This window comes from Echeneis naucrates, chromosome 18 (assembly GCF_900963305.1).
Source record: "Echeneis naucrates chromosome 18, fEcheNa1.1, whole genome shotgun sequence".
NCBI lineage: Eukaryota > Metazoa > Chordata > Actinopteri > Carangiformes > Echeneidae > Echeneis > Echeneis naucrates.
This window is the reverse complement of record NC_042528.1, coordinates 1,991,437-2,016,821: the sequence shown is the minus strand read 5'-3', so window position 1 is coordinate 2,016,821 and position 25,385 is coordinate 1,991,437. Positions and strand designations below refer to the sequence as shown.

The 25,385-nt window shown below is 42.1% G+C and overlaps 1 protein-coding gene across 2 annotated transcripts; it reads right to left on the bottom strand.

Annotated features, from left to right (window-relative positions):
• Positions 1-815: 815 nt before the first annotated feature.
• Positions 816-24,969, bottom strand: clcn5b (chloride channel, voltage-sensitive 5b). Of its 2 annotated transcripts, none has more exons than XM_029526573.1 (17): positions 24,678-24,969; positions 24,009-24,143; positions 13,616-13,800; positions 12,934-13,033; positions 12,072-12,259; positions 11,634-11,756; positions 10,629-10,835; positions 9,813-9,893; positions 9,169-9,403; positions 8,900-9,075; positions 8,583-8,723; positions 7,534-7,720; positions 5,639-5,781; positions 5,387-5,536; positions 4,912-5,017; positions 4,530-4,746; positions 816-1,973 (listed from the first exon to the last, which is right to left on the bottom strand). In XM_029526573.1, exons 2-17 carry the CDS (start codon positions 24,130-24,132, stop codon positions 1,883-1,885), a joined length of 2,454 nt encoding a protein of 817 aa, XP_029382433.1. In that variant the 5' UTR covers positions 24,133-24,143; positions 24,678-24,969; the 3' UTR covers positions 816-1,882. The 2 variants fall into 2 exon arrangements, with proteins under 2 accessions (XP_029382433.1, XP_029382432.1); XM_029526572.1 differs by lacking the exon at positions 24,678-24,969 and adding an exon at positions 24,235-24,490.
• Between the last annotated feature and the right edge of the window lie 416 nt (positions 24,970-25,385).

The window sequence follows — 25,385 nt, the reverse complement described above, 5'->3', positions numbered from 1 at the left end:
GCATTTCCAGACTTTGTTTGAAACCACTCACATCAGGGCCCAAAACTTTCATTTTCACTGCGAATCATGTTTTCCTGTTTAACCGTTATTTGTTATTTTTTATTAAGTGTAAGAAAATAGAGCAGAAACTTCAGTTTGGATTAATAACCCAACATTTCCATTTCCCATTTGAATTGAATCCAGGCAACGTTTTTAATTCACGAATAATGAAATATCTGTCATTTCATTTTCTGCCGATTGTTTCAACTGCAGCTGAACAGAGAATATTTGAGAGGGAAAACTCAAAAGAGTCTTTTGATTCACAACAGTAAAATATTTATTATAGGATTAAGGGTTTAATAAAACTAGGGGCCAGATGTGTAAATAATGCGTACACACAAAAACCATGTGCCCGCCCTTTCCTGCACAGGCGGCGAAACTGCAATCCCCTCTCACATTCTTTTGGCCACGAGTAAACACATGCTCTTTAGAGTCCGCTCAGAAACCCTGAAGTGAACAAGCGAAATAAAGAGACGGTGAATTTAACATGCCTCCATTATTACCTTTTATAGATAAACTGTTCATAAACAGAAATAACCGTGAGCTCACTGGATTATGATGGATTATAGGAGTGCCATCCAATTTTGATCGATTGTGCAGGTAGAAATTTGCGCCCGGCCCTTTTGCTCATTTAGTGTGATTTATTATTTGGATGGAAGCTGTTTGTTTATGAATCTGGATCATCATGCTACCCAAATCCCCCCTAAAATAAATTCAGAAGATGAAGGGAAAAAACAAACAAACAAACAAAAAAAAAACAAAACAAAACCAAAAGATCCATTTATGTCAGTGAAATAATTTAGTGAGACAAACAATTTTACATTTACATAAATTAATTTATGTGTCTTGATTCTGTCTCGTATTTTGTAGCCCTTCCCCTGCTCAGCAAAGAAATGCCTGAATCGTTCCTTAAGGCATGACATGGTTTTTTCGCAGCATTGTCTGTCAAAGTGTGTGAACTTGTATGAGAGTGCGATTGTCGTGTTGCCGATCTCAGCGTGCGTATGGCAACACATCACTGCATAGTCCCCAGGCTGGAGCTTCATGCCGCATCACAAATCTAAATCGTCTCTGGACGGTTCCCAGGCTGTCACCAAGTCTTTATGGAGTGTAAGTAGGTTTGTGTTAGAGCCTCCTCTCACACTCTCTGTCACCCCTGAGGGGCAAGAGGAGGGGAGGAAGGAGGGACGGTGGAAAAGCATCCATCAGCCCAGCTCAGAGCGTTCTGTCTGGGCTCGCTGAGACGGCCGGAGGGCAGGCACAGAGCTCACCAAACCTCTCTTTATCTTCTGCTCCACTTCATCTCCTCTTGTCAGTGCGTATAACAGAGGATTATCTGTTCCCACCTCCTTTCAAATATTTCCCTCTCTCAGGTGTTGCAAAGAAAACGAGGTGACAAATGGGGGAAGGAGACGGCGAATTTTCACTCCTTTGGATTGAAGATTTCTCTTTTCCTCTTTTGGAAAGAGAAAAACATACAAAAAAAAAGTTCCATTGGCTCGTTTCTCACGTGTATCAAACATGAAATTGGGGCCAGCGGTGTCAGTAAGGATGAGTCATTGTTTCTGAGCGTTGGATTTTCAGTGGTGCACTTCCTTATGGAGAGCCAAAAACATCTCAAAATCACAAAAAACAAAAAACAAAAAAAAAAGAAAATCCAACGATCTATCGTCGCCTGTGCAAATGGCGCTCGACTTACTTTTTAAACTCCAAGAGGTAAAGGTGCATTTTTCGTCCGACTGCACGAGCTGGTGTCTTCTTCTCCCCTGGTCTACAGAGGAGACGATGGAGGGAGGGACGAGGAGGAAGGAAGGAAGGAAGAAAGGAAGGATGGAGGAGAAGTTCAGTTGAATAGGATGGAGTCGGGGTCTCGGTTGGTGATCTGTGCCATGTGTTTCAGTATGTCCTTTTTAGTGATGATTCCCAGCAGCCTCCTGGTGACAGATACACAGAAAGGAGAAGAAAAGTGAGATCACTTCATATCATACCTGCTTTGCTCTGTCACAGAAAGAAAGCTGACAGAAAGCAGAAACGTGTACATCAGGCCAAAGTCTCGCCTCATATTTGACACGTCAGTAAAAAGTTAGTCCCAGAGAGAGCCTGGCTCGCAGAGCGTTAAGAACAAAGGAAACAAAAAAAGAGACAATAACATGTTCACATACAACAACAACAAAAAAAGCACGTCCAGGTAAACCAAGCCAGATTTCCTTCCTCTAGAGATCAGAAGGTGTGACGTACGGTTATTAAGCGATTGATTTGCTTGGCAGCTGGCGGCACAACGCGGTCAGATGCTGGAACAGTGTCCAAGAAATTCCAAGAAGAAATGCTGGGACATAAGAGGAAGTGTTGACATTTCAACACAGGAGATGTGGGTTATAGGAGCACTCTTAACCCTAAAAACGACTCATAACCACACACCATGATCATGCTGTTACTGCCTCTGGCTGGGAGTCAGCGAAGGCAGCGCAGCTTCAGTTTGGTGTGTATATATATATAGAACTGTCCTGCTGCGCTATCCCCATCTGCTGCAGTAAAGAGTCCCCGTAAAAAAACAAAAAACATCTATTAACTTCAGTCCCCAGATGTTTTATAAAAGAGCTGCGCTCTTAAAAAAAATAAAATAAGAGTTTTTAAAGATTGATGGCTTTGGGAGAGTAACACTCGGGCATTTTGGCTCTTTGTGGCGAAATAACAAAACGTAGGAGTAACACCATGCTCATCCCTCAAAAGAGACACTTCAGCCAGGTGGAGCGTGTCAGACAAAGACACTTGATTCTCCTCCTTCGATCATCTGCTGACGAATCCAGACTGAGACTCAGCAGATGCTTGTTCACACACGTCAGGCTGAAAAATGTTCGAGACGTGTGGACGGGGCGAGAGAGTGAGAGAGCATGTGAAAGAGGACAAAAACAAACTTTAAAAAAAAAAAAAAATAGATGTTTTCAGGATGTTTGATCTCTTATGACTTTGGAACTTCACTCCTCTAACAAAATGAGATGTAACTTCAGAGAGTTGTTATCAAGAAGACTCCTGCCAGTCGGCAGTCCGTGTCTGGGAAAATACCTTTGCTCCAAGTCAGAGGATGAAATAAACAGTATCTGTCTTACAGGACGACCGCAGAGGCCACACTTCATGTAGCCTCAAGGCCTCTTCTCTCTCTCAGTGTGTATTTCCCAGACAGTGAGTTATTCACCGGTTTTAAAGCATCAAGTGAAACACTGAACGTGATCAGGCAGATTTAACTTTAACTTTATGTAGCTTTCTTTAGTTTCCTTGCTCCCATTTACCGTCTGTCCTGTTTTCTTTTTAATTGTTCGGGCCTCCAAATGTCCCAGAGGGCAAACAGAGAGCTGGACTGAAAGGCTCCTGTCTCAGAATTTTCTTTCTTTGCTGAGACTTAGATTACATTATTACTGATCCAACAAGTTACTTCATATCAAGGGCACACACACTCCATGTTGGATATTGTTGGATACACTATTTCTGTGCACTTCAGAAAATAAACAGATTTTAGGCGTTTGGAAGGGGAATTATAGACGTTTGAATTCATCTAAACAACTGCTTGCATTACACAGGGCAGGTAAATGAAAAACCAATGCTTTACTCTCAGTGGGCTCATCTGTTCTTCTGGCCTGTCTGAATTCAATTCTCTGCACCAACATCATCCTTTGTCTTTACCAGAGAGAAATATGAAATCTGACTGTGTTTGGCCTTGGTTGAGCAGGAGATGGTTCTCAGCATGGAGATGATTTAAACAAATGGAGAGGAGAGAGTTTGAGTAAATATTTTAGAGACCTTGTTTTTAAATGACTCACTAGGTTTCTGTCCAACTACTCAACTTTGTCTCCATGGGACGATTTTATCCCATCACACTGTATTAACTTTTGTGGTGTGCAAACGAGTGTTGATGGGCGGAAATCTTTATTTTTCCAGCAGTGGTCCAACGTGAATATTCCTTTTCTTCATAAAACTATTGAACTGCTTCCTCCTTCCTGTGTGTCCTGATATCATAAGACAGCTGGGCTAAATATGATGCACGCCTTGCTGTAACCACTCCATGATGTCAACATGCGTGTTTTCCATTACCAGGACGTATCTACAAAAGCCCAAAAGCCATTACATAAACAGACTGATGAACCCTTCACAGATACTGCATCTGAGAAGGGCACTAAAAAATGTCCACTGTAAAGTTCTCATAATCTCCCTCCCTCCATTAACCGTCCATCTCTTACTCCTCTGCCTCCTTGCTTCTCTGTTAATCCGTTACCAAGGCTCTCCTACACATCAACATTGACTCTGCTTCCTGCAGACTTCCCATTGTACTGTCCTCAGGAGTGGGAGTGTGGTCGAGTTCATGTATTCCTCCATCTATCTTCTCTTCTCCACCACTTACATTTCAGGGTGTAAATTGTGAGTATGTTTCTCTTTTAGGGAACCTTTTATCACGAAGTGGGAAAATGTTTTGTTTTCTTTGTTTTATTTGCTCTCACCCGTTATGTGTTACTAAACACTGGCGTAGTCCCAGTTTCCTGAAAATATCCACAGTGATATCCATGGGCGTGTGGTCAGTAACTGTGAAGGGGCTCAGGTCCATGATCCCTCTGAGGCGGAGGGGTGGTGGGGCATCGGGAGCTTGGGACGGAGTGTGCTCTGTGAAGACTACCTGAGAAGAGCTGACAACACCTTCCTGACGCTTGCGGCCGTTGTCTGTGAGGAGAGGAGGGTGAATTAGTGAGTTATGGTGACAAAGAGCAAACAAAAGACTACAAATGAAAACAAACGTCCCTCTTTGGGACAATAGTGTCTTCTCATCTCAAATGGACAGTTAATGTCAAGAAAATACTTTTATAAAATGAAAGAGAAAAGTCTGACCTATTGATATGAGCAGGTCTCTTCTGAGTACGAATCCCACGAGTCTCTGGGACTGCTGAGACACGACGACGGGGAAGCCGCTGTAGTGTGTGCTCTCCACCAAGGCCTGGAGACAAATACACATTATGAGCAAAATTCCTACATAACAAAAGGTTCAGTGCTGACTTAAAATAAACCAAATCTGCCCCCATCTTGAGGTAATTCTATCTACAGTTATTGTTGTCTTTCTTCTTTTAGACCGTACGTCTGTATATTTTGGGCCAACTGAAAACATTTCTCTATAATATTGTGCAGTGTGGACTTTTTTGATTACAGTGTACGTGCAAAAGTCCAATGAAGGACAAGAGCTGAACATTGGCTATAAAAACAGTTTGATACTCTCCTTATGGGAGAAAAAGAACAAGGTCACCACTCACTGTCACAGTAAACGCCCTGTCTGCTCTGCTCTCTCTTATGTTAGTGTGTATGTGCGTACCTCCACCTCGCCTACAGTCATGCCCTCCTGTGTGAGCACGGCCAGCGCTGGGTCCGACCGGCGGGGCCTCATCACATCCACGGCCAGGCTGCTGTGCTCAAACTCCTCTTTCGGCTCCAGGAACGGGTACCCGTTCAGCCGGATGTGAGCCTGCAGAACACACATAAGAGTTACGTCATCGATCTGTTCAGCTGGAGAAAAACCAAAGCGCCTCAGCTCGGGAGGGTTTAACAGAGACATATCATGTCACACCTCATATATTCCCTCTCGCCCGAAAGCATCCGCCACCCATTTGCTGGTCATGGTGGCGGCCATGAGGGGGACAATGTACTCCAGACCGCCAGTCAGCTCGAACATGATGACGACCAGCGACACCGTCATACGAGTCACTCCACCTGGAGAGATTAAAGATCAGAATATCGTTTGAGAAGACACAGGTGACTTGAACATGATTCAAAGGAAGATCTGGTTCATCTGTTACGATGTAAACTGTATTGTTTTCTCCCTGATGCTGTACAATAAGAGGTACCTTCATCAGAGACGAGAGAAAGAAGTTCACAATGTTCATCAATGTAAAATATAAAAATATGTATATATTGCATATTTTGGTATATCTTGACACTAACGTGAGATTGCGTGACAGAAAAAGAGATGATTAACTCAGTCTGAGACCAGAATTGGCTTTGGTGAGCTCACGCATTGCAAAAATGTCAGGGTGTAACATCAAATGGAAAAGTATAAAAAGCAAGCATTCCCACAGGGTTGCTGTCAGCAGTCATGATGTATCATACACACAACACTACAGTGTGTGAGGCACAAAAATAATAAGAGCACATTATTTAGGAGCACAGATGGCCTTTGGGAGAATACTGTTTTCTTTTTTTTGAAGAAATTACTTACAGAGAAACACATACTCTAATAAACAGGATAAGATATCCAGCTTTTGCTAAATCACATGAGATCTACTCATTTCTGGAAGTGAATTTTTTGGCCACTAAAAGCTATTCATGGAGATTATTGTAAAGCACATTGTGAATTTAAACAGGCGCCGGTTAAGACAGATATATCGGTTGCATATTTCAGAAGTAAAAGATCAACCAGATGTACAGGGCGGATGAATTTGGCTTGTTACTCTGATGGTTTCTTGGACTTTAAAATCTCTCCTCATGCTAGGGATTTAACAGCCATGTGTTCTTACACCAAACTCCAGCTGTCCGGTTTCTGCGCTATAACAAAGGAACATGCAGGTAGAGCTGGACACTTCATCGTCCTTCAAAACTTCAAGGGACTGCTACCCATAACAAGGAGTTGGACGTGATTGATGGTTAATTTGACACAGCTTTTCCAACAATGTGTCCATTTCATGCAGATGTATAACATCTTTGAGCTGTTTGCTCTCCACAGGGTTTCCCATTCTTCTCAGAGCTAAAACGTTTACCTGATCAGTGTTAAATGGAGTATTTGACTTTAGAGCGAAGGATTTCACTTTTTAAATAAACGATGATCACATCCAGATACTGATTGATGTAAAAATATAAACAAACTAGAGTCAGGTGCAAAAAAACTATAAAAAAAAATGTATAAACATAATTTCATCCAGAATATAAAGAAGGGATTGGTTCAACAAGTATTTTTTAAAAAGTAAAAATCCCAATCTCCCTTCAACAAATGTGAGGAAAGATCAGTTCCCAATAGAGATTAACTCATTTTGAAGAGTTTCAATCAATTTAAATTTAATTACCACAATTGAAAACGAGCGTAAGGTCTGCCTTCGTCCAGCAATCTGAGACCACTTAACTGAGGCTGGGAGCCGATGAAGCAGACATTCTTCTGCCCACCCACATCCATCTGCTCCCTGAGCACCCCAGAACATTCCTCGGTCAGACTGAACATGCAATCTCGATCCCTCTGGCATGTTTCTATTTGTATGTTCTAAGATTAACACCACGAAAGAGGCATGCATGAAATATCCTGATGAAAATGTCCAAACAACTGTCCGAGTCCTTTCATCTGCTCCAAGCTGCTTCTGAGCTCTTGAATGTTTGCCATGACCTCTCTGATGAGCTTCCCAACACCACCAAGCTCTCCCCCAAAAAATAAATAAATAAAATGAAAACAAGCTCAGATCCTTGCATTTCATGTCTCACCCAAACATGCGGCGGCTCCCACCATGGCATAGAGCCCCGGAGTGATGCAGTCTGCTCCCTGAGAGCACCATCCCTTAAAGATGATTGAGTCATGGTTGTAGTAGGCCAGCTGCTCCATGCCGACACCCAGCAGTCTGCCGGTGATGGCTCCGACGGCCATGCTGGGGATGAAGAGGCCCGAGGGAACCTGGAGGGAGAAAAGGACAGAGAGGAAAACACAACAAGATTGAGATGAAGTATGAGAGAGGGCTGCTTGGAACATTAATAACGTCTTATACCTGATTAATACAGAGGCATGAGATCAGATCACTGAGGACAGATGTTAATACTAGGTCTGGCCTTGGCCTACAGTGGATGTACTGCAAGATAATACTGATTAGGACTCTTACTGTAGGGGGATGGGGGGGCGGGAGGGTTGCTGGCAGTGAAGCTAACTGGCCTTAATGTGTGTCAAAGTCTGAAAAATAAAGCTAAGGAAATTGTGTGGATGTTATTACTCTGGAGAAAAGTGAACTGCCTGTGTCCCCTTGCCTTTCACATCAGCTGAACAGTATTGATGAAGCTTTAATCCAAAAACCCTTTTTGTATTTCCGTCATCATTACAGAGACAAAGATGTCGTCATGCTGTCAAGTCATGTTTGGATGGAGACCATTCTCGCTAATATCATTGTCCAGATGCTTGTTCAGCCCAAATGCAGTCCACCATGACTCAGTTAATAAAGTGACTTATGGTTCTGTCCTTTTCAATTGCCTCATGAAGCCTGCAGACATTAATTTTTCCACGTAACTTGATCTTCCAGCAAGCCATGTGATCGTGAGTCATGTTGCTGTGACTCAGTGCATGAAAACATGCAAAAGGTTCATTCACTCGCCATCTGGACAAGGAATCGGGCAGGAAAAGACAGCAGTTCCAAGTCTGGTTCCCGTCACATTTGAAACAGCTGCTTGTGCAGTAACTTCACACTCAAAGTTCACAGTGAGCAGTGCGATTGTAACCAAAAACCGACATCGGCCCGAAACATCTGAGCAGTGCTTTTGCCTCAACCAACCTTCATGCCAAAGGTAATCACGGTGATCATCATCTTGAAGACTAAAGCCAGGGCCAGCTGCCACAGAGCGGTGTAAAGGCCTGGTCCCGCGGGCCGATCTGGGAGGGTGTTGCCTACACCTGTGTCGGTGTTGTTGGCTGGCTGGAGATGTGTGTGTGTAGAGATTAAAGATGAACACAGACAGATAGATGAATAGAAGATTAGAAAATGGGTAAGGGCAGAAAGGTAGAGAAATAAATAAAATAATGATCGTGAGCTGAACATCATGACCCTTTTTTCTACAAAAACAACTCTACAGACTCGGCACACAAGCTGACCTGCTGGTAGCCACAGAGTTGAGAGGAGTCGAGCCGGGAGCAGTCGTTAAACAGCTCGGAGATGAGCTCGGCTCCGCTCATTCTGGTGTAAATGTTTGGGTAGGCGATCAGGGCGGTCAGAGCCGTGACCACCAGCACCTCCATGACAGGGTAGTGACCAAGTCGAGTGGTTTTACCTGGAGGTGAAAAAAAAGTGTGAAGCTGGGTCAGGCAGACAGATCTGACCTCACTCAACATGTGAAGTCTTCTGCAGTGATTTCAGCACTCACGCCTCCTGCACCAGGCAATGTTGGCCTTGATGAACAGCGCCCCCCAGAGGCCTCCAAAGATCCCCAGCAGGATGAAAGGGGCCAGCTCCACCAGGTGCCACGGGGCATGAAACTCCACGTAAAACAGAACTAGCTGGCTGTTTCCGAACGGGTTGATGGAGCGCAGGGTGAAGGCAGCTACCAGGGCGGCGAAGAACGAGCGCCACAGAGTCTTCAGAGGGAAGTAATAACTCACCTGGAGGAGAAAAAGAACTGATGAAAACATGGACACAGTTCCACCAATCAGAATATTCACAACATGACAAAGAGGCACTATAAAAGTTTGGGAATTATACATAAGATGAATTAAAAAAAAAAAACTGCCAAAGCATAAACACTTCTTCATAGTTTCCTATAAGTCAGGCGCCAGCACTGTGCAGTTTCCAGCACCAAATCACATCTTTAAAACAAAACAATAAAAAGGCTGGAGAGCAATTAAAATCTGCTCTGATTTATTTTGTGATCAGTTAGTGTTTAGAGTAAATGGCACTCACAAATCCGATTCTACTGGATCAGATCTTTTTAGCGTTTAAGTGACGTATGTTTTGGGTCTCATGTCGCAGCTGATACTGTGTGATGTTGGTAAGGTTAAGCACTGCACTCACTTCTTCGAGACTGAACAGGACTCCTCCGATGGGAGCACCGAAAGCCACAGACACACCAACGGCTGCTGCCGCCGACAACACCTACGCAACAGAGAAGGAACATGAGATTTAACTTCTTGCAATAAACTGAAACATGTTTCTATGGCAGGAGTTTATTATCTTATTTCCGTCTCAATGTAGAAACATTTGATTTTCATCAGCTAAAGATTTAAGTTACACACAATTGATTAGAAAGAATGAAACTTATTATCGGTTGGCAGCTCATTTTTCATTTGTGTGGCTTCTACAAGCAGAATCAAAGGCACCACATTCTCTTTACTGCTGTATGAGCATTTATTTAAATTATATTCATATTTGAGTCACAACAGGCCAGTCTGGATAAAATAAGAGGCTCAAAATGAATGCCAGAAAATAATAAAAACTGGAGGAGCTTTTGCACAGCTGGCAGAACGACAGAAGCAGAACTCCTCCACCAAATGGTACTTAAGCCCAGTTGTTTAGATTCTTTTTGTCTGTTATTTTAGTTTTGAATGTCACTTATAGTCCAGTTAGGTTCAGGTTAGGATTTTTTTTTTCTTCATTTCTCTTTTTTCTTTTGAAGTAAAATTCTAAATTGATTATATTTGTTTAAATCCTTTTTTGGCATCTCTTATGTGCTTCAGCCTCCAGTTGAGTCAGTTAGATGATGAAGGAGATCTTAATATTTACAGAGGAAAACAAGAAAAGCAGCCAGAGACGATGAAGATGTAAACAACGGCGTGATTATTTTAATTCTTGGATATTGAAGCAGTAACGTCACCTCACTAAAGAACCTACCTCTCGCCGCTTGGCTTCGTTCTTGCGGTACTTGGTGAACAGATGACAGAGTATGTTAGCGCAGCAGCATGCCACGTGCACCAGCGGACCCTCCTTTCCCAAACTGAGCCCGGAGGAGACGGCTAAGACCAAGGTGATGATCTTGATCATAAGAGTCCACTTCCCCAGATAGCCTCGGATAATGAAACCGCTCAGGATGGTTTTAATCTGAGAGGAAAAGCGAGAGAAGGCAAAAAAAATATGAGAAGGCGTTTGTGTGCACAGGGATTAGTTTGTGTGTGTAGAGGGGATCAGGATGTGTTTGCACTCATGTGTCTGTTTATGGTGGGGGGGGGGGTTGGTTTAGATATGCCTGTGTGAGCGTATAACCAAGGGAGAGAAAGTGTAAACACTAATACGAGTGAAGGAACGAAAGTGAGGTTGGCGCTTTGGATATTTTTCTTTAAAATAAGCGGTTTATCTGGTGTGAGGCTGCTGACCACTGTCTGGCCTGACAGGGAGCAGACAGGACTCAAGTTCCACGAAATGAATGAAGCTCTTAACCTGGAGGCAAGACTGAGACCGAGAGCGCTTGTGTGTGCAGGAAGGGGCTGTGTTTGTGTGTTTGAATCTGTATATATGAAATGAGTGAATCCGTTTGGATGTGTTTGTGCACAGGTTTTTTTTCCCCCCTCGCATTTCCCAAGCGTAAAACAAATCCTGAGCTTTTAACTTCCTCAGAAAATGAGTAACAGAAACAGAGGACAAGAAAAAGTAAACACTGATGGACAGATGGCGAAGAGCTGGATGTTAATAAGTCCATGGAAATAGATGGGGAAACGCTTAACTGAACTAACTTCTGTCTTTTACACCTTTGATTTTCCTTTAAACACCCTTTTCATTCAATGACTTGCTATATTGATGATGTAGAATTGCATGAAAATAGAGATCTTGTTGAAATCCTGTACAAATGTGCAGCACAAAAATAAATAAATAAATAAAAGAAAAAACAAGAGGGGGGCTCACCTCTGGGATTCCTGAGCCACATGCATACGGAGCGAAGGCTCTGACCAGTGCGACGGCCAGGAAGGAGAAGAGCAGAGCCCAGAAGATGTACATCAGGAAGTTCACTATGTAGGCGAACGCACCCTGTAGGGGACACAAAGACACACACAAACAAAGAGGAGATGTACGATTGCTCAATATAAAAAAAAAAAATTCCATACATATTGTTAGAAATCAAAAAGATCTTTTTAGTTTTTACTGTGTCATGACCGTTGATAACCAGTAGACGGGGCCAAAGCACCATGACAGCTCTTTACAGGCTTTAAGCATCTGTTTAATGTGCATGATACTTTTGTTTTTTTCAATTTATTCACAAGAAGTGCGCAACTACTTAAATTCCAAGAGGTGATGAGGTGGGCTATATAAATCTGTTGTAACAGTTTGATCATGTTCTACTACCTCTGACGTCCCCGTTATGAGTTCAGCCCAGCTCTGCCACTGCGGACAATGGTGTCTCTCCTGGAACGTCGTCTCGTTGGATGCCCAGCAGCAGTGCTCGTGGTTGTACCAAAAGTGAACAACGCACACGCCTTCTTTCATGGCCGTCATCCAGTGGGCTGCAATGTCAATGCCGCCAGCCAAGGCGCCTGGACGGCCGGGGGAATAGAGTGAGAAATTCTTCACTTGAGTCAAAAAACAACAGAAGCTGATTTTTTTTTTTAGGTTAATAGCTTGTAAATGTGTTTCCCCTTGTATTATGTCCAAAGTCTAAATTTTTTGGATTCCTTTGAAAAAAAGAACTAAAAAAGAAAGATCATCACCAGCCAGGCTCATAGCTAGTATAAGTTACAGTGATTTTCTTTATAAATATGTCACCCTGCTTATTTTCAGTGCCATGCTGGTGCTGTTTTGTAGGTCTACACCTGCTGTCTGTTAACACATGGGAATTAACTTTGAGCTGATTCAGGCAGCACAGAAACAAGAGGAAAGGTAGAAACAGCACTGACATTTTGTCACTTTTTGTTTGAGAATTCATAAGATAAAGAGGAGGGCTTTCATATGGTAAATTTTTATTGATCTGGGCCAGCGCAGAAATATCATCGTACATAATTTTTGTGCCAAATAAAAGTGAGATGTAGCTGCTTAAATACATATTATAAAACATATGATCTTATAAACATAAACTCAACTGCCTTTGACTAAGTTACTATAAAGTTACTATTCACCTATTAGCTGTGGAAGGAGCTATAGTCCACCAAAATATAGGTTAAAGACATATCGTGTGTGTGTGTGTGTGTGTGTGTGTGTGTGTGTGAGCTACCTGACAGGAGTCCCACCAGCAGCATGAGCAGCCACCCAGAGAAGGCATCACTGACACTGTGCAGAAGATTCACCGTCGACTGTCTGCTCTTATTGGTGATCTGCTCAGACACACAAATGAGGTGATCAAGTTTGGAGAGTGATCTCCATCACCACCATTATGCTGCTCCTGTTGTTCATATACATTATATATGTATTATATCATATCATATAATGTTGCTTCATATTCAAGTACATTGGTCTCATGTTTTATAATTCATAAGTTTAGTTTTGTTTAGTAATTTTTTTTAATGGCCTTTCAGCTGTTTCCAGTGCTGCTGTTAGATTTTAATTCCCCCCAGCAGACTCTGTAAAGTGTCTCATCCATCAGGATGTGAAAGTGGAACACGTAGTCCAAAAACATCCTCTACTTTAATAAGACAGATCATTAGCTCTCCAGTTTCCATGTTCAAAACATGTTGTGCAACACGTAAAATAAAACCAGCAGTTTGAAGAAAAACATTCCACATAAAATTTTCGCTTACTTCGTGTACAAGTAACCACAAATTCATTCCTTTCATAACTGTGTAGTGTTTTAATCCACACATAAAGTTCCACAACAAGAGCTTCATGATTGTGACCTCTTTTTGCTGAGTAATGAATATTTGGCAATCTGTTGGAATACACAGCGCTCTTCCTCATACCTCTCTGTGTCGGTCGCGGTCCTTGCTCTTCTCCCTCACCCAGTCGATGGTGTTGAAGTCTTCATAGGTGCCCACTCCGGGCACCGGGTCCTCCAGGGGGTCCACAAGCTTAGTGGGCCCGTTGCCGTTCATGCTGGCTGCTCTGCTGCTGCTGCTGCTGTTGCGGCTGTACTCCTCATAACCTCCTGGGAAAGAGGAAGGGGTGGAGAGAGAGGAAAGAGAGGGAGGGATAAGGAGAAGGACGCACAATAACATCGTCACACAGGGACACAAGCCTCTTATTTGCCGGCACACTGTTCTTCCCCTGTCATTTTGCACTTCGTATTTAATTGTTTCAGAGTTCAACTGAAATTCTCTAATTTAAATCACGTTTTTTAACTTTGATGTTGCTTTCTGTTTCGTTTATTTATTCGTGCTGTTAGAACACAGTTTTAGATTAGCACCACACACGGTCTCTTTCCTACCCGTATACTGTGGTTATTTTCATCTGATATCAAAGATAGGCACTGTGGGGATGGGCATGGCCAGCATGCAGCCGCAGGAGGGTGAGGAGTTTAAGGCAATCAGACAGAGACGGGACCAGATGCACCATCAGAGCATTTCTTTGAGTAACAGGAGAAGCAGGCATCTATGCAGCCATTACATTTCAAATTGGATCACCAATGGTCAAATTCATTTGAATGGAGACAGCAGTTGTCAAGATATCTGCATCCAGTGTAAAAAATATACTCTCGAAAGTGGAACAACACGAAGTTCATATTTTAATGCACCTTCATTTCAAACACTTAAACAGTATGAGTGTTCATGAGAGGGAAAGAGATTTACAAGAGCAGGCGCTGTTCTCCAGAAAATGTCAGCAGGAGAAATATGGCATCCAGACCCCAGCCAGTATGCGCACTCACACAAGCCTTCAGAAAGTGCTAGCTGTAGCAATTCTGCGATATACGACAGTGTATCGATGAGCATTTCTAGGCAAAGCCACAAAGGAAGAAGCAGAAGGAAAAAAAAAAAAAAACTGAGATTGTCTCCAGCTGCTTTCTTCCAAGTGGCCCACAATAAAAGAGCTTTGGTATGTGGCAAAGTCTGAGCGCTAGTAAATATAAAATACCAGAGAGCAACAGGCAAAAGGAGCAGCATTCGACAGAAACAGGAAACAGCAATCAACCTCAAAGTTGAAGCTTGAGATGAGTCACTGTGGTGAAGGAACATCCATGAACGCAGAAATAAAGCAGTTTTCATCTGAATATAAGGGTAAGTATTGGTGATGGAGGTGTCCCGTCCTGTCTGGTGCTTTACACCTCGCTCACTTGTAGCTCTCATTCAGGACTCCTCCATCCTCACTCACAAACATTTCTAACTCGACACTGAGGGAGGAGATAGTTGCCATGCTATTTGCAAACCTGACCCGACAAGGTAAACGTGTTTTAAACATGAACTGGCTCCAAGAATGCCCTGAGTGAATAAATAAATAGCTCCATCACTCTCCCAGGAAAACCTGTCTCATAAAATAAACCTTTGTCTACACTAATCACCTCAAAGTTAAAACATTTTTAAATACATTCCCCCTGAAATGCCTCAGTGAAAAGGTCCAAGGTTTTTTTTTTCTTACGCTTGGATTAACAAAAGCTCCATGATATTTCCACAACAGAAAAATAAAAGGTTTCTAGAACGAATATACGATATCCGTTTGTGAATTTGGAAGCACAACTTAAAATTTTTTACTTCTGTGGATTAGAACTACAAACTACTGTATCGATGGAGTTGCTGAATGTTAAAGTGCCTTGCTCACAGGTCCATTGGCAGTATCTCATGAGACAAAACATGGTTCCTGTTTATCTTTTTGGCAGGTCATTCGGTCTTTAGGTTATAAAATTGTCTCAAGTAACAACACATCACTTTCGATTAAAAATGAGTCAGAACACATAATGTAACACAACTCAGCATACACTATACAGATACAGATACAGATACAGAGAGTTATCTTGAACAGCTTGGAACTGTAAACCTGCATGGAGGAAATATCAGCCACAGAAGTTTAACAGAACAAGTTTGGCATATACCTTTTCACTTGATGCCTTAAATAATTTTCCTTTACCTCGTCCTTCTGTGAACTGAAGGAGTTGTGTGCAGCTTTACTGAAAGATAACAACAACATGCTTTACATGAGACTCTTCTAAAAGGGCCAGAAGTCACTTCTCTCAAAAATGTTTGTGTCCTTTTTACCTCACCCAACAAGGTCATGTTTTCATAATGTTTTGTTTACCAGCAGTATTACACAAAAAGGACTGAGCTGATTTGTATTGAACTTTGTGGAGGAAGGGGGTCATGGGACCGCGATGAACCCAGTCCAGTCCATCGCGGTTCATTTACCATAAATTACATTTTTTTGTCGTTTTGTTTTCTCTGAGGTCTGATGCACATGGTGTGACACTAGTCTTGGTCTGTGCACTTAAATACTCAACAGCTGTGACTGACCTTCTCACCTTCTTAATGACAGCCACAATAAAGACTGAGCAAGGCCAAGAGGAACAAGCCAGACACACTTTAAAAGAATAACACAACGGCTGTGATGATAAAAGGCCTGGTTGCAAATGATGCAAGGAGACACACCAATGAAAAACCGTGTGCGTGTGTTTGACGAGATGCCAGACGAAAGCAACCGCACAGCTGTTGATATTCACCCTTTTAACTGGTATGAAAAAACACAAAAAAGGAAAATGGAGCGATTATGAGTTTGACCTCAGCTATGAGGTCACAATTGAATGAGGGGGAAAAAAGACTTTTGACGTGAAATACACAGACTCCCATACGGAGATAGGTGTGTTTGGACTTCACCGTGTATCTGTTTGCTGGTGAGCTCAGTGTCAAATCTGGCAACTGAAACACAAAACACAGACTTACACAGGCAAGTAGGTGTTTTAAAAAAAAAAAAAAAAAAAGCTCATCCACACAAACATTAACCACACAGGTGGGAGCCTGATGGACGGGTAATGTCCTTAATGATTAAACTGGACACAAACAACACAGTCGAGCCACTGTCTACAATAACATTTCACACAATTTAAACACATGCGATGCGTAACACAAACCCAGGCAGCTGCAGTAACGGTTGTTGAAGATGAGATTCGTCTTCCCTCAGATCCTTTTAACACCAACTTTAACTCCAAGCAAAGTACAGTTGAGGCTCGTCTTCGTGCTCCACCTCAGTTTCAAACTCACCGTTTTCAACCAGCTGCTCCTCATCCAGCTGCACAGTCCAGAACTGCCAGACCATCTTTTCAGCCCTGGACCCAAACCCCCACCCTTCCCCTCAGTATCCACAGTCAAGGCTATAAATCAAACTAGGAATTTCTTCTCCTTCTCCCAAACTTTTCTAGGAAGTGAACTTCAGCCGGGTCCTCCCACATAGCTTTGAAGGTGAGTAATGATTGGCTGATTTGTCTGGGAAACTGATGGCGGCTTGCTGTGCTGATGGCAGCGTGTTTTCATAGGCCGAGAGCATTTATGAGAGCTTCCTGTTTGGCCTGGATATTCTTGTGTGAAAATTAGGTAATGAGATTATGAGGTCTTTGACCTTTTGAATCCTGTGGTGACAGCACCAGGCTGAATCCATTCTGCTTTCCATTCAGTACCATTCAGGGAGCAAAACCTTTTTAAATATCAAACTCTGAAAGACTCTGATTCTGATAAGTAGAGCTGGGGGAAAAAAAAAAAAAAAAAAATCAGAAAAAAGCTGATGTATTATTAAAAAAAATAACAGTTATATTCCATTAGCCCAGTAACACTCAAAGAGCCGTGACCTCAGCGTCACACACAAAAGTCTGAGTCACCGTGATATACTATGCTGTATATTTTAAGTAGATAGAGCGAGACCACAGTCAAATTCCTCTGACAGTGGTGACTGCTTGCAATTGGAAATTGGCGCTAGACTCTGGCAGTTATTCTACTCTTTACTTTCCATCTGATGCTTTGGTTTTCTTTGGTGAGCAAAGCTTAAGACAAAGACAATTTTACTGTAAGAGTGGCATTTCTGCAAAGCAAGAATGATGTGATTTGAGACAGAGGAGGGAAAAACACATCTATTTGTCCATTTGAGATGCTGAAATGAATGAAACAGATTGTTTCTGTGGGCTGCAGAAAGAACAAGACGCGTAGCTGACACAGCGTCACCTACAAAGAGGGGAAATAGTCTGAAAGTCGTGACTCATGCAACACTTGTAAGGAGAAGAGCTTAACCGTGGCATTTTCAACTTTGTAGTAAACTCTGATGAAAAGCCACGAGACAAAATGTGCTTTTCTCAAGGAGATACTGAGGAGGAGGTCAAAAGGGGTAATGTCATTTGAGCCATGCAGTTATGACGATGAGTTTCCTTGTATTTCATTCAAGCATGCAGGAAGTTGTGGAGAATCAGTACGTCCAGCTAGGCACAGGATGTGTTATCACTCCAACACAAAGTTCACACACGTGTGTTAACTATTGAGCAAACTGTGCTGCAAGGAGAGAGTCTGCTGAAGTTGTTACAGCTCCAACCAAAAAGACACGAGACAAGAGTCATGTCGACAATTTAAACTGCAAAAAGAACCAGCGTGCAGACCGAGCATGAGCAGCACTTTTCACAAAATGGGTCAACGACACAGAGATGTCATACTGAGCGTTGCATTCGCTGGGTCTGTGTGAGTTCATCTACAATCTTACATTTTCCCCAGAAGATGCAGCACATCCACATCCTTAATTCCTTACAGAAAACAAGCTAATTTTGCTACACACTTTGTCATATGACCACAGTGTTATCTTCCAAAACTACACGATGCGTCATCTATTGCACAGGACTTTGCACACACAAGCACATAAACACACAAGGGCATAAAAAGGGTCAACATCAAGACAGTCACACGCACACACAGTCTCCAGCTAGGGTTTGAACTTCGAACTTCTGAGGTCCGGTTGCCATGGGAATCGGCATACCGTGACCGCCGTGACACTTGGCGACGACAAATGAGCATCTCAGGGACATTCTGCTATCATATCTTAAAATCCTATTTACTGGGCCAGAGGAAATTGAATAAAGAAGGGAATGTGCGTCTCTGCAGTTGATTCGATTAATTTTCATAAAGTTTTCCACATGCTGGAAAGAGATTTTAAAAACCCAGTGGTGGCTTCATAGGAATCAGCCTCAGATAAAGGGAAACAGAGGAAGTTCTGAGGAATTGCACCAATGTTTTTTTGTTGGACAGATTTGGTAATAATGTCTGAGAAAACCCTTCACTCTATGCATCCAAGTAGCTTTTAAAATACTGGGTGTAAAAAAAAAACAAACTACTTTTTGAAGACCTGCCAAAATGTGAGTGTAGCATTAAGTTTAAAAAATCTGGAATGATGCAAGTGCTTGGCCGGATTTTATGGCACAATTTTTTAATTTCCTATAAAGGAAAACCTTTTGTCAATGCACAGTTGCCTGTTTGAGGTGAATAACCTTTTTTTTTATTATTATTATTATTAGATGCTGTCACTGCGTATAAATGCACTTCAAGAAGACTTAACTTTTAATTAACCCAGTGAAGCTTCTTGGGGTGTAACTAACTATAAATGTGAATCCCTTCCTCCTTGGTTGGATATAAGAAACAAAGCCATGACTGATTAGACAGCTGTTACACCAGTCATGCCTTTAAAAATGTTCAATGTTACTAAAACCACATTCTGCAGGAACCAGCGTCATGGACTACATTGTGAAACATCCAATAATAATTATAAAAATTGCTGTGATAATAACAGTGCAATGTTTAATGCTTGTTGGTCTTTTAAAAATCCGCTCAACGTTCCATATATCAAAACCTTTCCTTTCATTTGTCCAAACTTACACTCATCTCTCTTCAGTTTTTGAATCTTTCCCTCTTTCCTGTTCCACCCTTTCCACACAGTCAGACACACTGTACCCAGAACTGTGACTCATTCCCTGTCAATCAACACAATGTGAGCAGCAGTAGTTCCAAAGTACTGACAGCCACAGGGAACAAAGTCTGCTGCCTAAAACAACAGTGCCAATGTCAATATACCCAGCAATAAAAAGGTTATCGTCATAAACGATAATCCTCATCCAGTGGACTGCATTTAAACCAAATGATGGTAGTAAAGAACAACAACAAAAAAAGAACAGTGGAAGCAAATAAATATAAAAGCAAATCATGAAAAAACATGGAAGTCAATTCACGGATTGCAAGTGAAGCCAGTTAACCTTAGATACAAACTGTTGTGTGTTCAACACTGCTTTGTCATCTTGGCAATGATTTCCCTGCCACAAGTTCCTCATAGTGTTCTTCCAAATCTGATTTTTAAGTTAATGTCGTTCCTCCTGAAAGCTGGATCATTTTCTGTTTTAGCTATAAACTACTTCTTGCCCTTGGTAATGATTTTATGAAATCCTGACGCACTTTTTAAAATTCACATTTTGTATAGAATGAGATGCACGTCTGTTTTCATTACTGAGCAGGTCTCGGTGAAAGTGTCAAAGCTCTCAGTCCACAGTGAAATTTGGACAAGCTGTCCTGAGAAACTGAGCGTAAAATGAGCGCTCAGAAAACAGCCAGAGAGTCGAAAAAATGACTCAAGCGTCTGACTTCTGATTGGCTGACAGTTTTCTCTCCAGAGAGAGGCTGGAAATGAGATGTGTATTTCAAGGTCAACGCTGAAGCTCTTGTGCCATCTCTCCACCTGTTCCCTCCTTTCAATAAAACATTACTCATATGACGGGGGTCATTTGGTGTCATGCTTGTAAATGTTGAGCACTTAACTGTTATCGGACTTAACTGTTACAGTGTAGGTTTAACACAGGAAAAAAAAAATCACCATGGATAACTATGAGGTGAAGCGTTGAGTGTTTTAACACTAATAAACGTCCACGCTAATTACAGTCCATCAGTTAACTGCTGTCCCTGGATGTTGTCTCAGTTGCAAGTCTGGTCTATGTGCTGGTTTTTTTGTTGTTGTTAAAGTGCTATTATCACATAGTTTCTTTCTTGGTGTTCTTCATAACAACACGTGTTGGAGGGGGGGTCAAACAGCAGGGGCAAGCTGCAACATGTTCACTTTGTGTAGAAAGCAGAAGATTTCATGCAAAAAGGTTGCTGTAAGGAGTTTAAGGACATTTTCAAACAGTTAGTTTAGCCAGAGAGTGTAGAGAAACCTGAGTCAAACTGTTAATACTCTGCAACTGGGGCATTTACAGATCAGCTGCTTTGCTCCAGAACAGCACCCGTACACCCAAGTGGTCCACAGAGGGATCAGCAGGACTATATATTAATCCCTCCTGAGCCCAAACTCTCTTCTGGAAACGCTGGAGGCTAATGAGTCCCAGAGCGACAGGTTCCACACAGCTAAACGGTCGCGGCTGCACTGGCAACAGAGTTAAGTGCATGCTAATGAGCAGTTAGGGAACTCAAAAAGACTTACGTCAAATAGAGAAAGTAAAGGAGGAAGTGTGAACTGAAATGCTTAGAAAAAAAAAAAAGAAAAAAAAAAAACCACACAGAGGTGGAGGGCAGGAAATAATGTTGAAGTTCTGATTATTTAAACCTAAACGATCATAAATGGCTTCATGTTGTTCGAGATACAACTCAGAATGAATGTTTGTTTCTAAAATCTGGGTGGCCTGCACGAGCTGCCTTCTGACATCAGAGATAAGACGGCGACAGAGAGACTTTAATGATCAATTCTGCACCGTGGCGGGTGAAATTAAGCAGACCTTTCAACTGAAAACCCGATTTCCCCGGGGCCTGGCACATAATTATAACTTCAGACTGAGGCAACGAAGCAAAGCCCTGCTGTCTGACAGAGAGGTTACTACTGATTGTGCTGATTGTTGAGTTTCTTCCTGAGCTGAATCACAACAGACTCACTCTGCGGCCTCGTTTCTATTTTTTTTTTTCACAACCCACTGTATAATTTAAAAAAATAAATGGCTAACAGTTTCTGCATTTCTTCACTTGGTAAAACAAAATTCCAGTGCAGCTCAGCGGCAGCAATTACATCCACCAAAAGAAAATCTCATCCCCAGACCTCCTTCCTGTTGGCTCAGTCTTATCTCTGTCAGTTTCAAATGGGGGAGGAGATGATTAGGGGGGTGTCACTGTGACATCAGTAGTAACCAGTCAGAGCTGAGATCACTGACTGGCTTTGCTACTCTCTTGTCTTAACAGTAAACACAATTAGAGGCTTATTTTGGCCATGATCTTGTCAGACAGACTTAGAGCTGTGTAACAATATCTCCAATAACTAGTTTAACAGCTAGCAGAAGGGGAGGAAAGAAAAAGGGTTCTACTGTTGTAGTTTTATTAAATAAGGCCACAGTTTATGCTGCAAATTGAAGCAGCTTTTCAATTTAAGAAACAATCCCGACTGTATTCTGTTTGCATGAAGCAGACCAGAGCAGGCCACTGGTCAATGTTTATTTCTGTTAAGCTGTTGGCAGATTTTAACAAACGTCAGAAAATAAGACCCCCTTAGTCCTGTTACTGTGTTGGTGCACTGGCTCCCTGTGAGGTCCCCGGTTTTATTGCTGACATAATGAGCAACAGATCTGTCTGATGCAACTCCAAACACTGGTGATGTTACTTGGTGTGAGATACTCTCCAGATTGTGTATCTCAGGTTAACCAACTCTGTAGTCAATCATTAAAGCATTTTCTTACTATATTTGTATTCCAGTTATGTTCTGAACTGCACCTTTAATTCTTCTTGTGAGATCATAACTGTTTACCCATACGTTTCTCTAAATTAGAGTCATTATTTAGAAAAGTGCCAAAAAAATTAAGTTATCATTAGTTCACTGCTGTCTCTGGATCCTCACTAACTTTTGGGAGGAACTAAAGCATGATTAAAACTTCACCACAGTACAAACGGGCTATCATTCATCTGTAGTAGGAGGAGGTTAATAAGGTTGTTAATCGATATCAATGACTCAGCGCTAACTTTGCCAAGAGCTGCAAGCTTGGCAAACAAATGCTAAAAACCTCTTTCTGGAGCCAAAGGTGCAACTCAAATGCACTTCAACTTTGTATTAATATTTTTCTGCCTACTCCAGATGTTTCTGTTACGTTTCTTCTCTCATAACACAACTTCAAGCCTCTCCACAGTGACCTACTGAGGTCTTGGAATAACGTCACAGATGACAGCAGAGCAGTCTTCACCAATAATCAATCGAACATATGTAACTCCAGGTGCTGTAAGTGATGACTTCATTAATGACCAGGAGGCTCTGATGCAGACGCAGAGGGGCCAAATGTCACAGATTCGAAAAAGCCACCCAGCAGCTAACACAAACACAGCTGATACTATTACTCACTTTAATTGTTGTTTCTCTGTACCACTGTGACGCAGTAAATAAGGATTCGGTATGTTTAACACAGCCTGTTCAAGGTTGCAGTGTGTGCGGGGGTATGTTATTCCATGTTTACGTCAGCACTCCATAGACTATCATGGAACAAATCAACAATTTGAGACAGAGATGGCCGGGCAGAGAACGACATTAAGACTCTGATCCAGGAATGCTTATCTAAAGCTTGCACACTGGAGCTGCAGTATAGCCCGATCTAAAGAGAGCATATACCAACTGATTATTCAGATGTGTGACTATGACTTACTAAGAGCATGTGACACCCACAACAGTACTCTGCTGCTACAGATACATCTTATCTTGAGATAACTTTATTTCAGGGCACTAACCGACACACACAGGACTCTGGAAATTAGCTAATCTCACATGTGGTCACATGTCATTCAAGCTGAAGTTTCTGCTTTGTAAATACTTTCCAACAGGACATAAAGCTGATAATGTGTAGCTGTGTCTTGTAAAGTGTTGACGTCTTTTTTTCATTCAAAAGGGGCATCAGACTGCTGGAGAAATGTTTAGTGCTCTTTAACAACAATACATGTTATTCAAACATTATTATATAGATAGTTGGTCACATGATAGATGCCACCCCTTAAACCCTGAAAACAGACAAAACCGCCAAAGCAAGGATTAGAAATAACACTGACACATTTTCATAGAGAGCTGACAGGAAAATGAGCTTGATTTTAAGATTACACAGCGAGTGTCACCACATTTGACTCTTTAAGTGTTTCAATCAGGGAATTTGAGTTTGACTCAACTTTACAGTAGCGACTACAAAATGAAATAAGAGTTTGAAGCGCTTCTGGTTAGTGAATGATAGCAAACTGAATCAAAGTGGATTTTAAGACAAAAAGAGAAAACGTGAAGATGCAGCTTTGTTCTGTGGGAAGCAAAAACAAGCCATCTCATCGATTATTTGGTGTCTGATTTGGGTTTTTCCTGCGATCCTTACAAAATCAGAAGGACTGACTGAAATAAAACAGGGTGACAGCCTCAGAGCTTTACCTGAGCTGAGGGGGGGGGCGTCGTCTGTTGTGGAGAAATCCAGCGTGACTCCGGCGATGTCCACCATCTCATCATCATCATCATCACCATCGAAGCTGCCGGTTCGATACCCGGGGTTCTCCATCCCTCCGAAATCTGAAGGACAGGAACAACAAGGAAGCAGGAGCAGTCAGACTCCGGAGCCAGGCTGCAGGACGGGTGAAGTAAAGTCAGCTGTGACTGTCACCTGGGTATTCCCGAAACCAGCTGGACCAAAACTGAGACATTTAAAAAAAATAAAAAGTCGAAGCACAGCTCCAACCTCCGACCGCCAAACGCTCAACGCTTCCCCCGGAAAAGGGGCTCTGCTCGTCCGGGACGCCGCCGGGTGTCACCGCGGACGGGTAGTGACAACACATCTCCGGTTACAGGGGAAGTTTTTCTTCACGATCATCTCCGCCTCCATTTTTTTTAAATATATATATGTGTCACTCTTCCTCCAACTCAAAACCACAAAACCAAACCAGCAGCAACACGAAGCGGCGGTTTGGAGGAGCAGCCTGTTATTAGCTTAGCCTGCTTTAGCCGTTAGCCGGCGAACGAGCTCCGGCCGTTGAGAGAAAATCAAGCTTCTTCGTTTTAAATGTGAAGTTTGGCGTTTTATTTACGAGAAGCGTGTTTTGTTTTTACCTGTGAAGGACAGGCAGGAAACAGCCGTGGAGCCCCGGTGGGGAAGTCTCGAACCGACGCCGACGTCTGAAGTCTTCCGTCGGCTGCTTAAAGTCAGCAGCAGCCGGGGGGAGAAAAACTTAAAGCTCCCCGGCGGAACCTCCGAGAAAACCCTGAGTCATGCTCCCTGATAAAAGGTGTAAACACAGAAAAAAAGAAAGAAGCACAGCCAATTGTCTTTTTGTCTGCAAAGAAATAAACTGCGGATAAACAGAGTCCGACTGTAATCCGCTGTTTTTGTTATTACAGCAGAAAACGACGGAAAGCTAAAATTCATTAGCAACTACTTCCGTTCACGGGTTTTTATTAAAAAAAATCTATATCTCAACACTTTTTATAACGCAATCTTTATTTAATTGTGTTTAATTCAACCCCATCAACAAAAAAAAAGATTTTTATTTGGAGTGAATTAAATATTTTTCCCGATTTTGGTGTTTTAATTTGAAGTCCACAGCACCCGACTTCCGGGTTCATCAAAGGAATCGAGTCCAACTGGGTCAGTGGAGCAGTTCGACTAATCGATTATCAGTAATAATATCTGCAGTGACTGCAGTGTTGTTTTAATGTAATTAAGTCAAGCCAGTTTGATTAAAGCCACATTTAAATCAAACATTATTACATGACACTGCCCATTTTATTGAAAAATAAAAACAATGACAGTGGTAGTAA

Coding starts and splice junctions, on each gene's coding strand:
- clcn5b (XM_029526572.1), bottom strand. CDS start 24,274: ATGTCTCAGTTTTGGTCCAGCTGGTTTCGGGAATACCCAG. Junction 10,836..11,633: donor GTGGCTCAGGAATCCCAGAG/GTGAGCCCCCCT, acceptor TTTTCCTCTCAG/ATTAAAACCATCCTGAGCGG. Junction 5,018..5,386: donor TGACTGTAGGCGAGGTGGAG/GTACGCACATAC, acceptor ATTTGTCTCCAG/GCCTTGGTGGAGAGCACACA.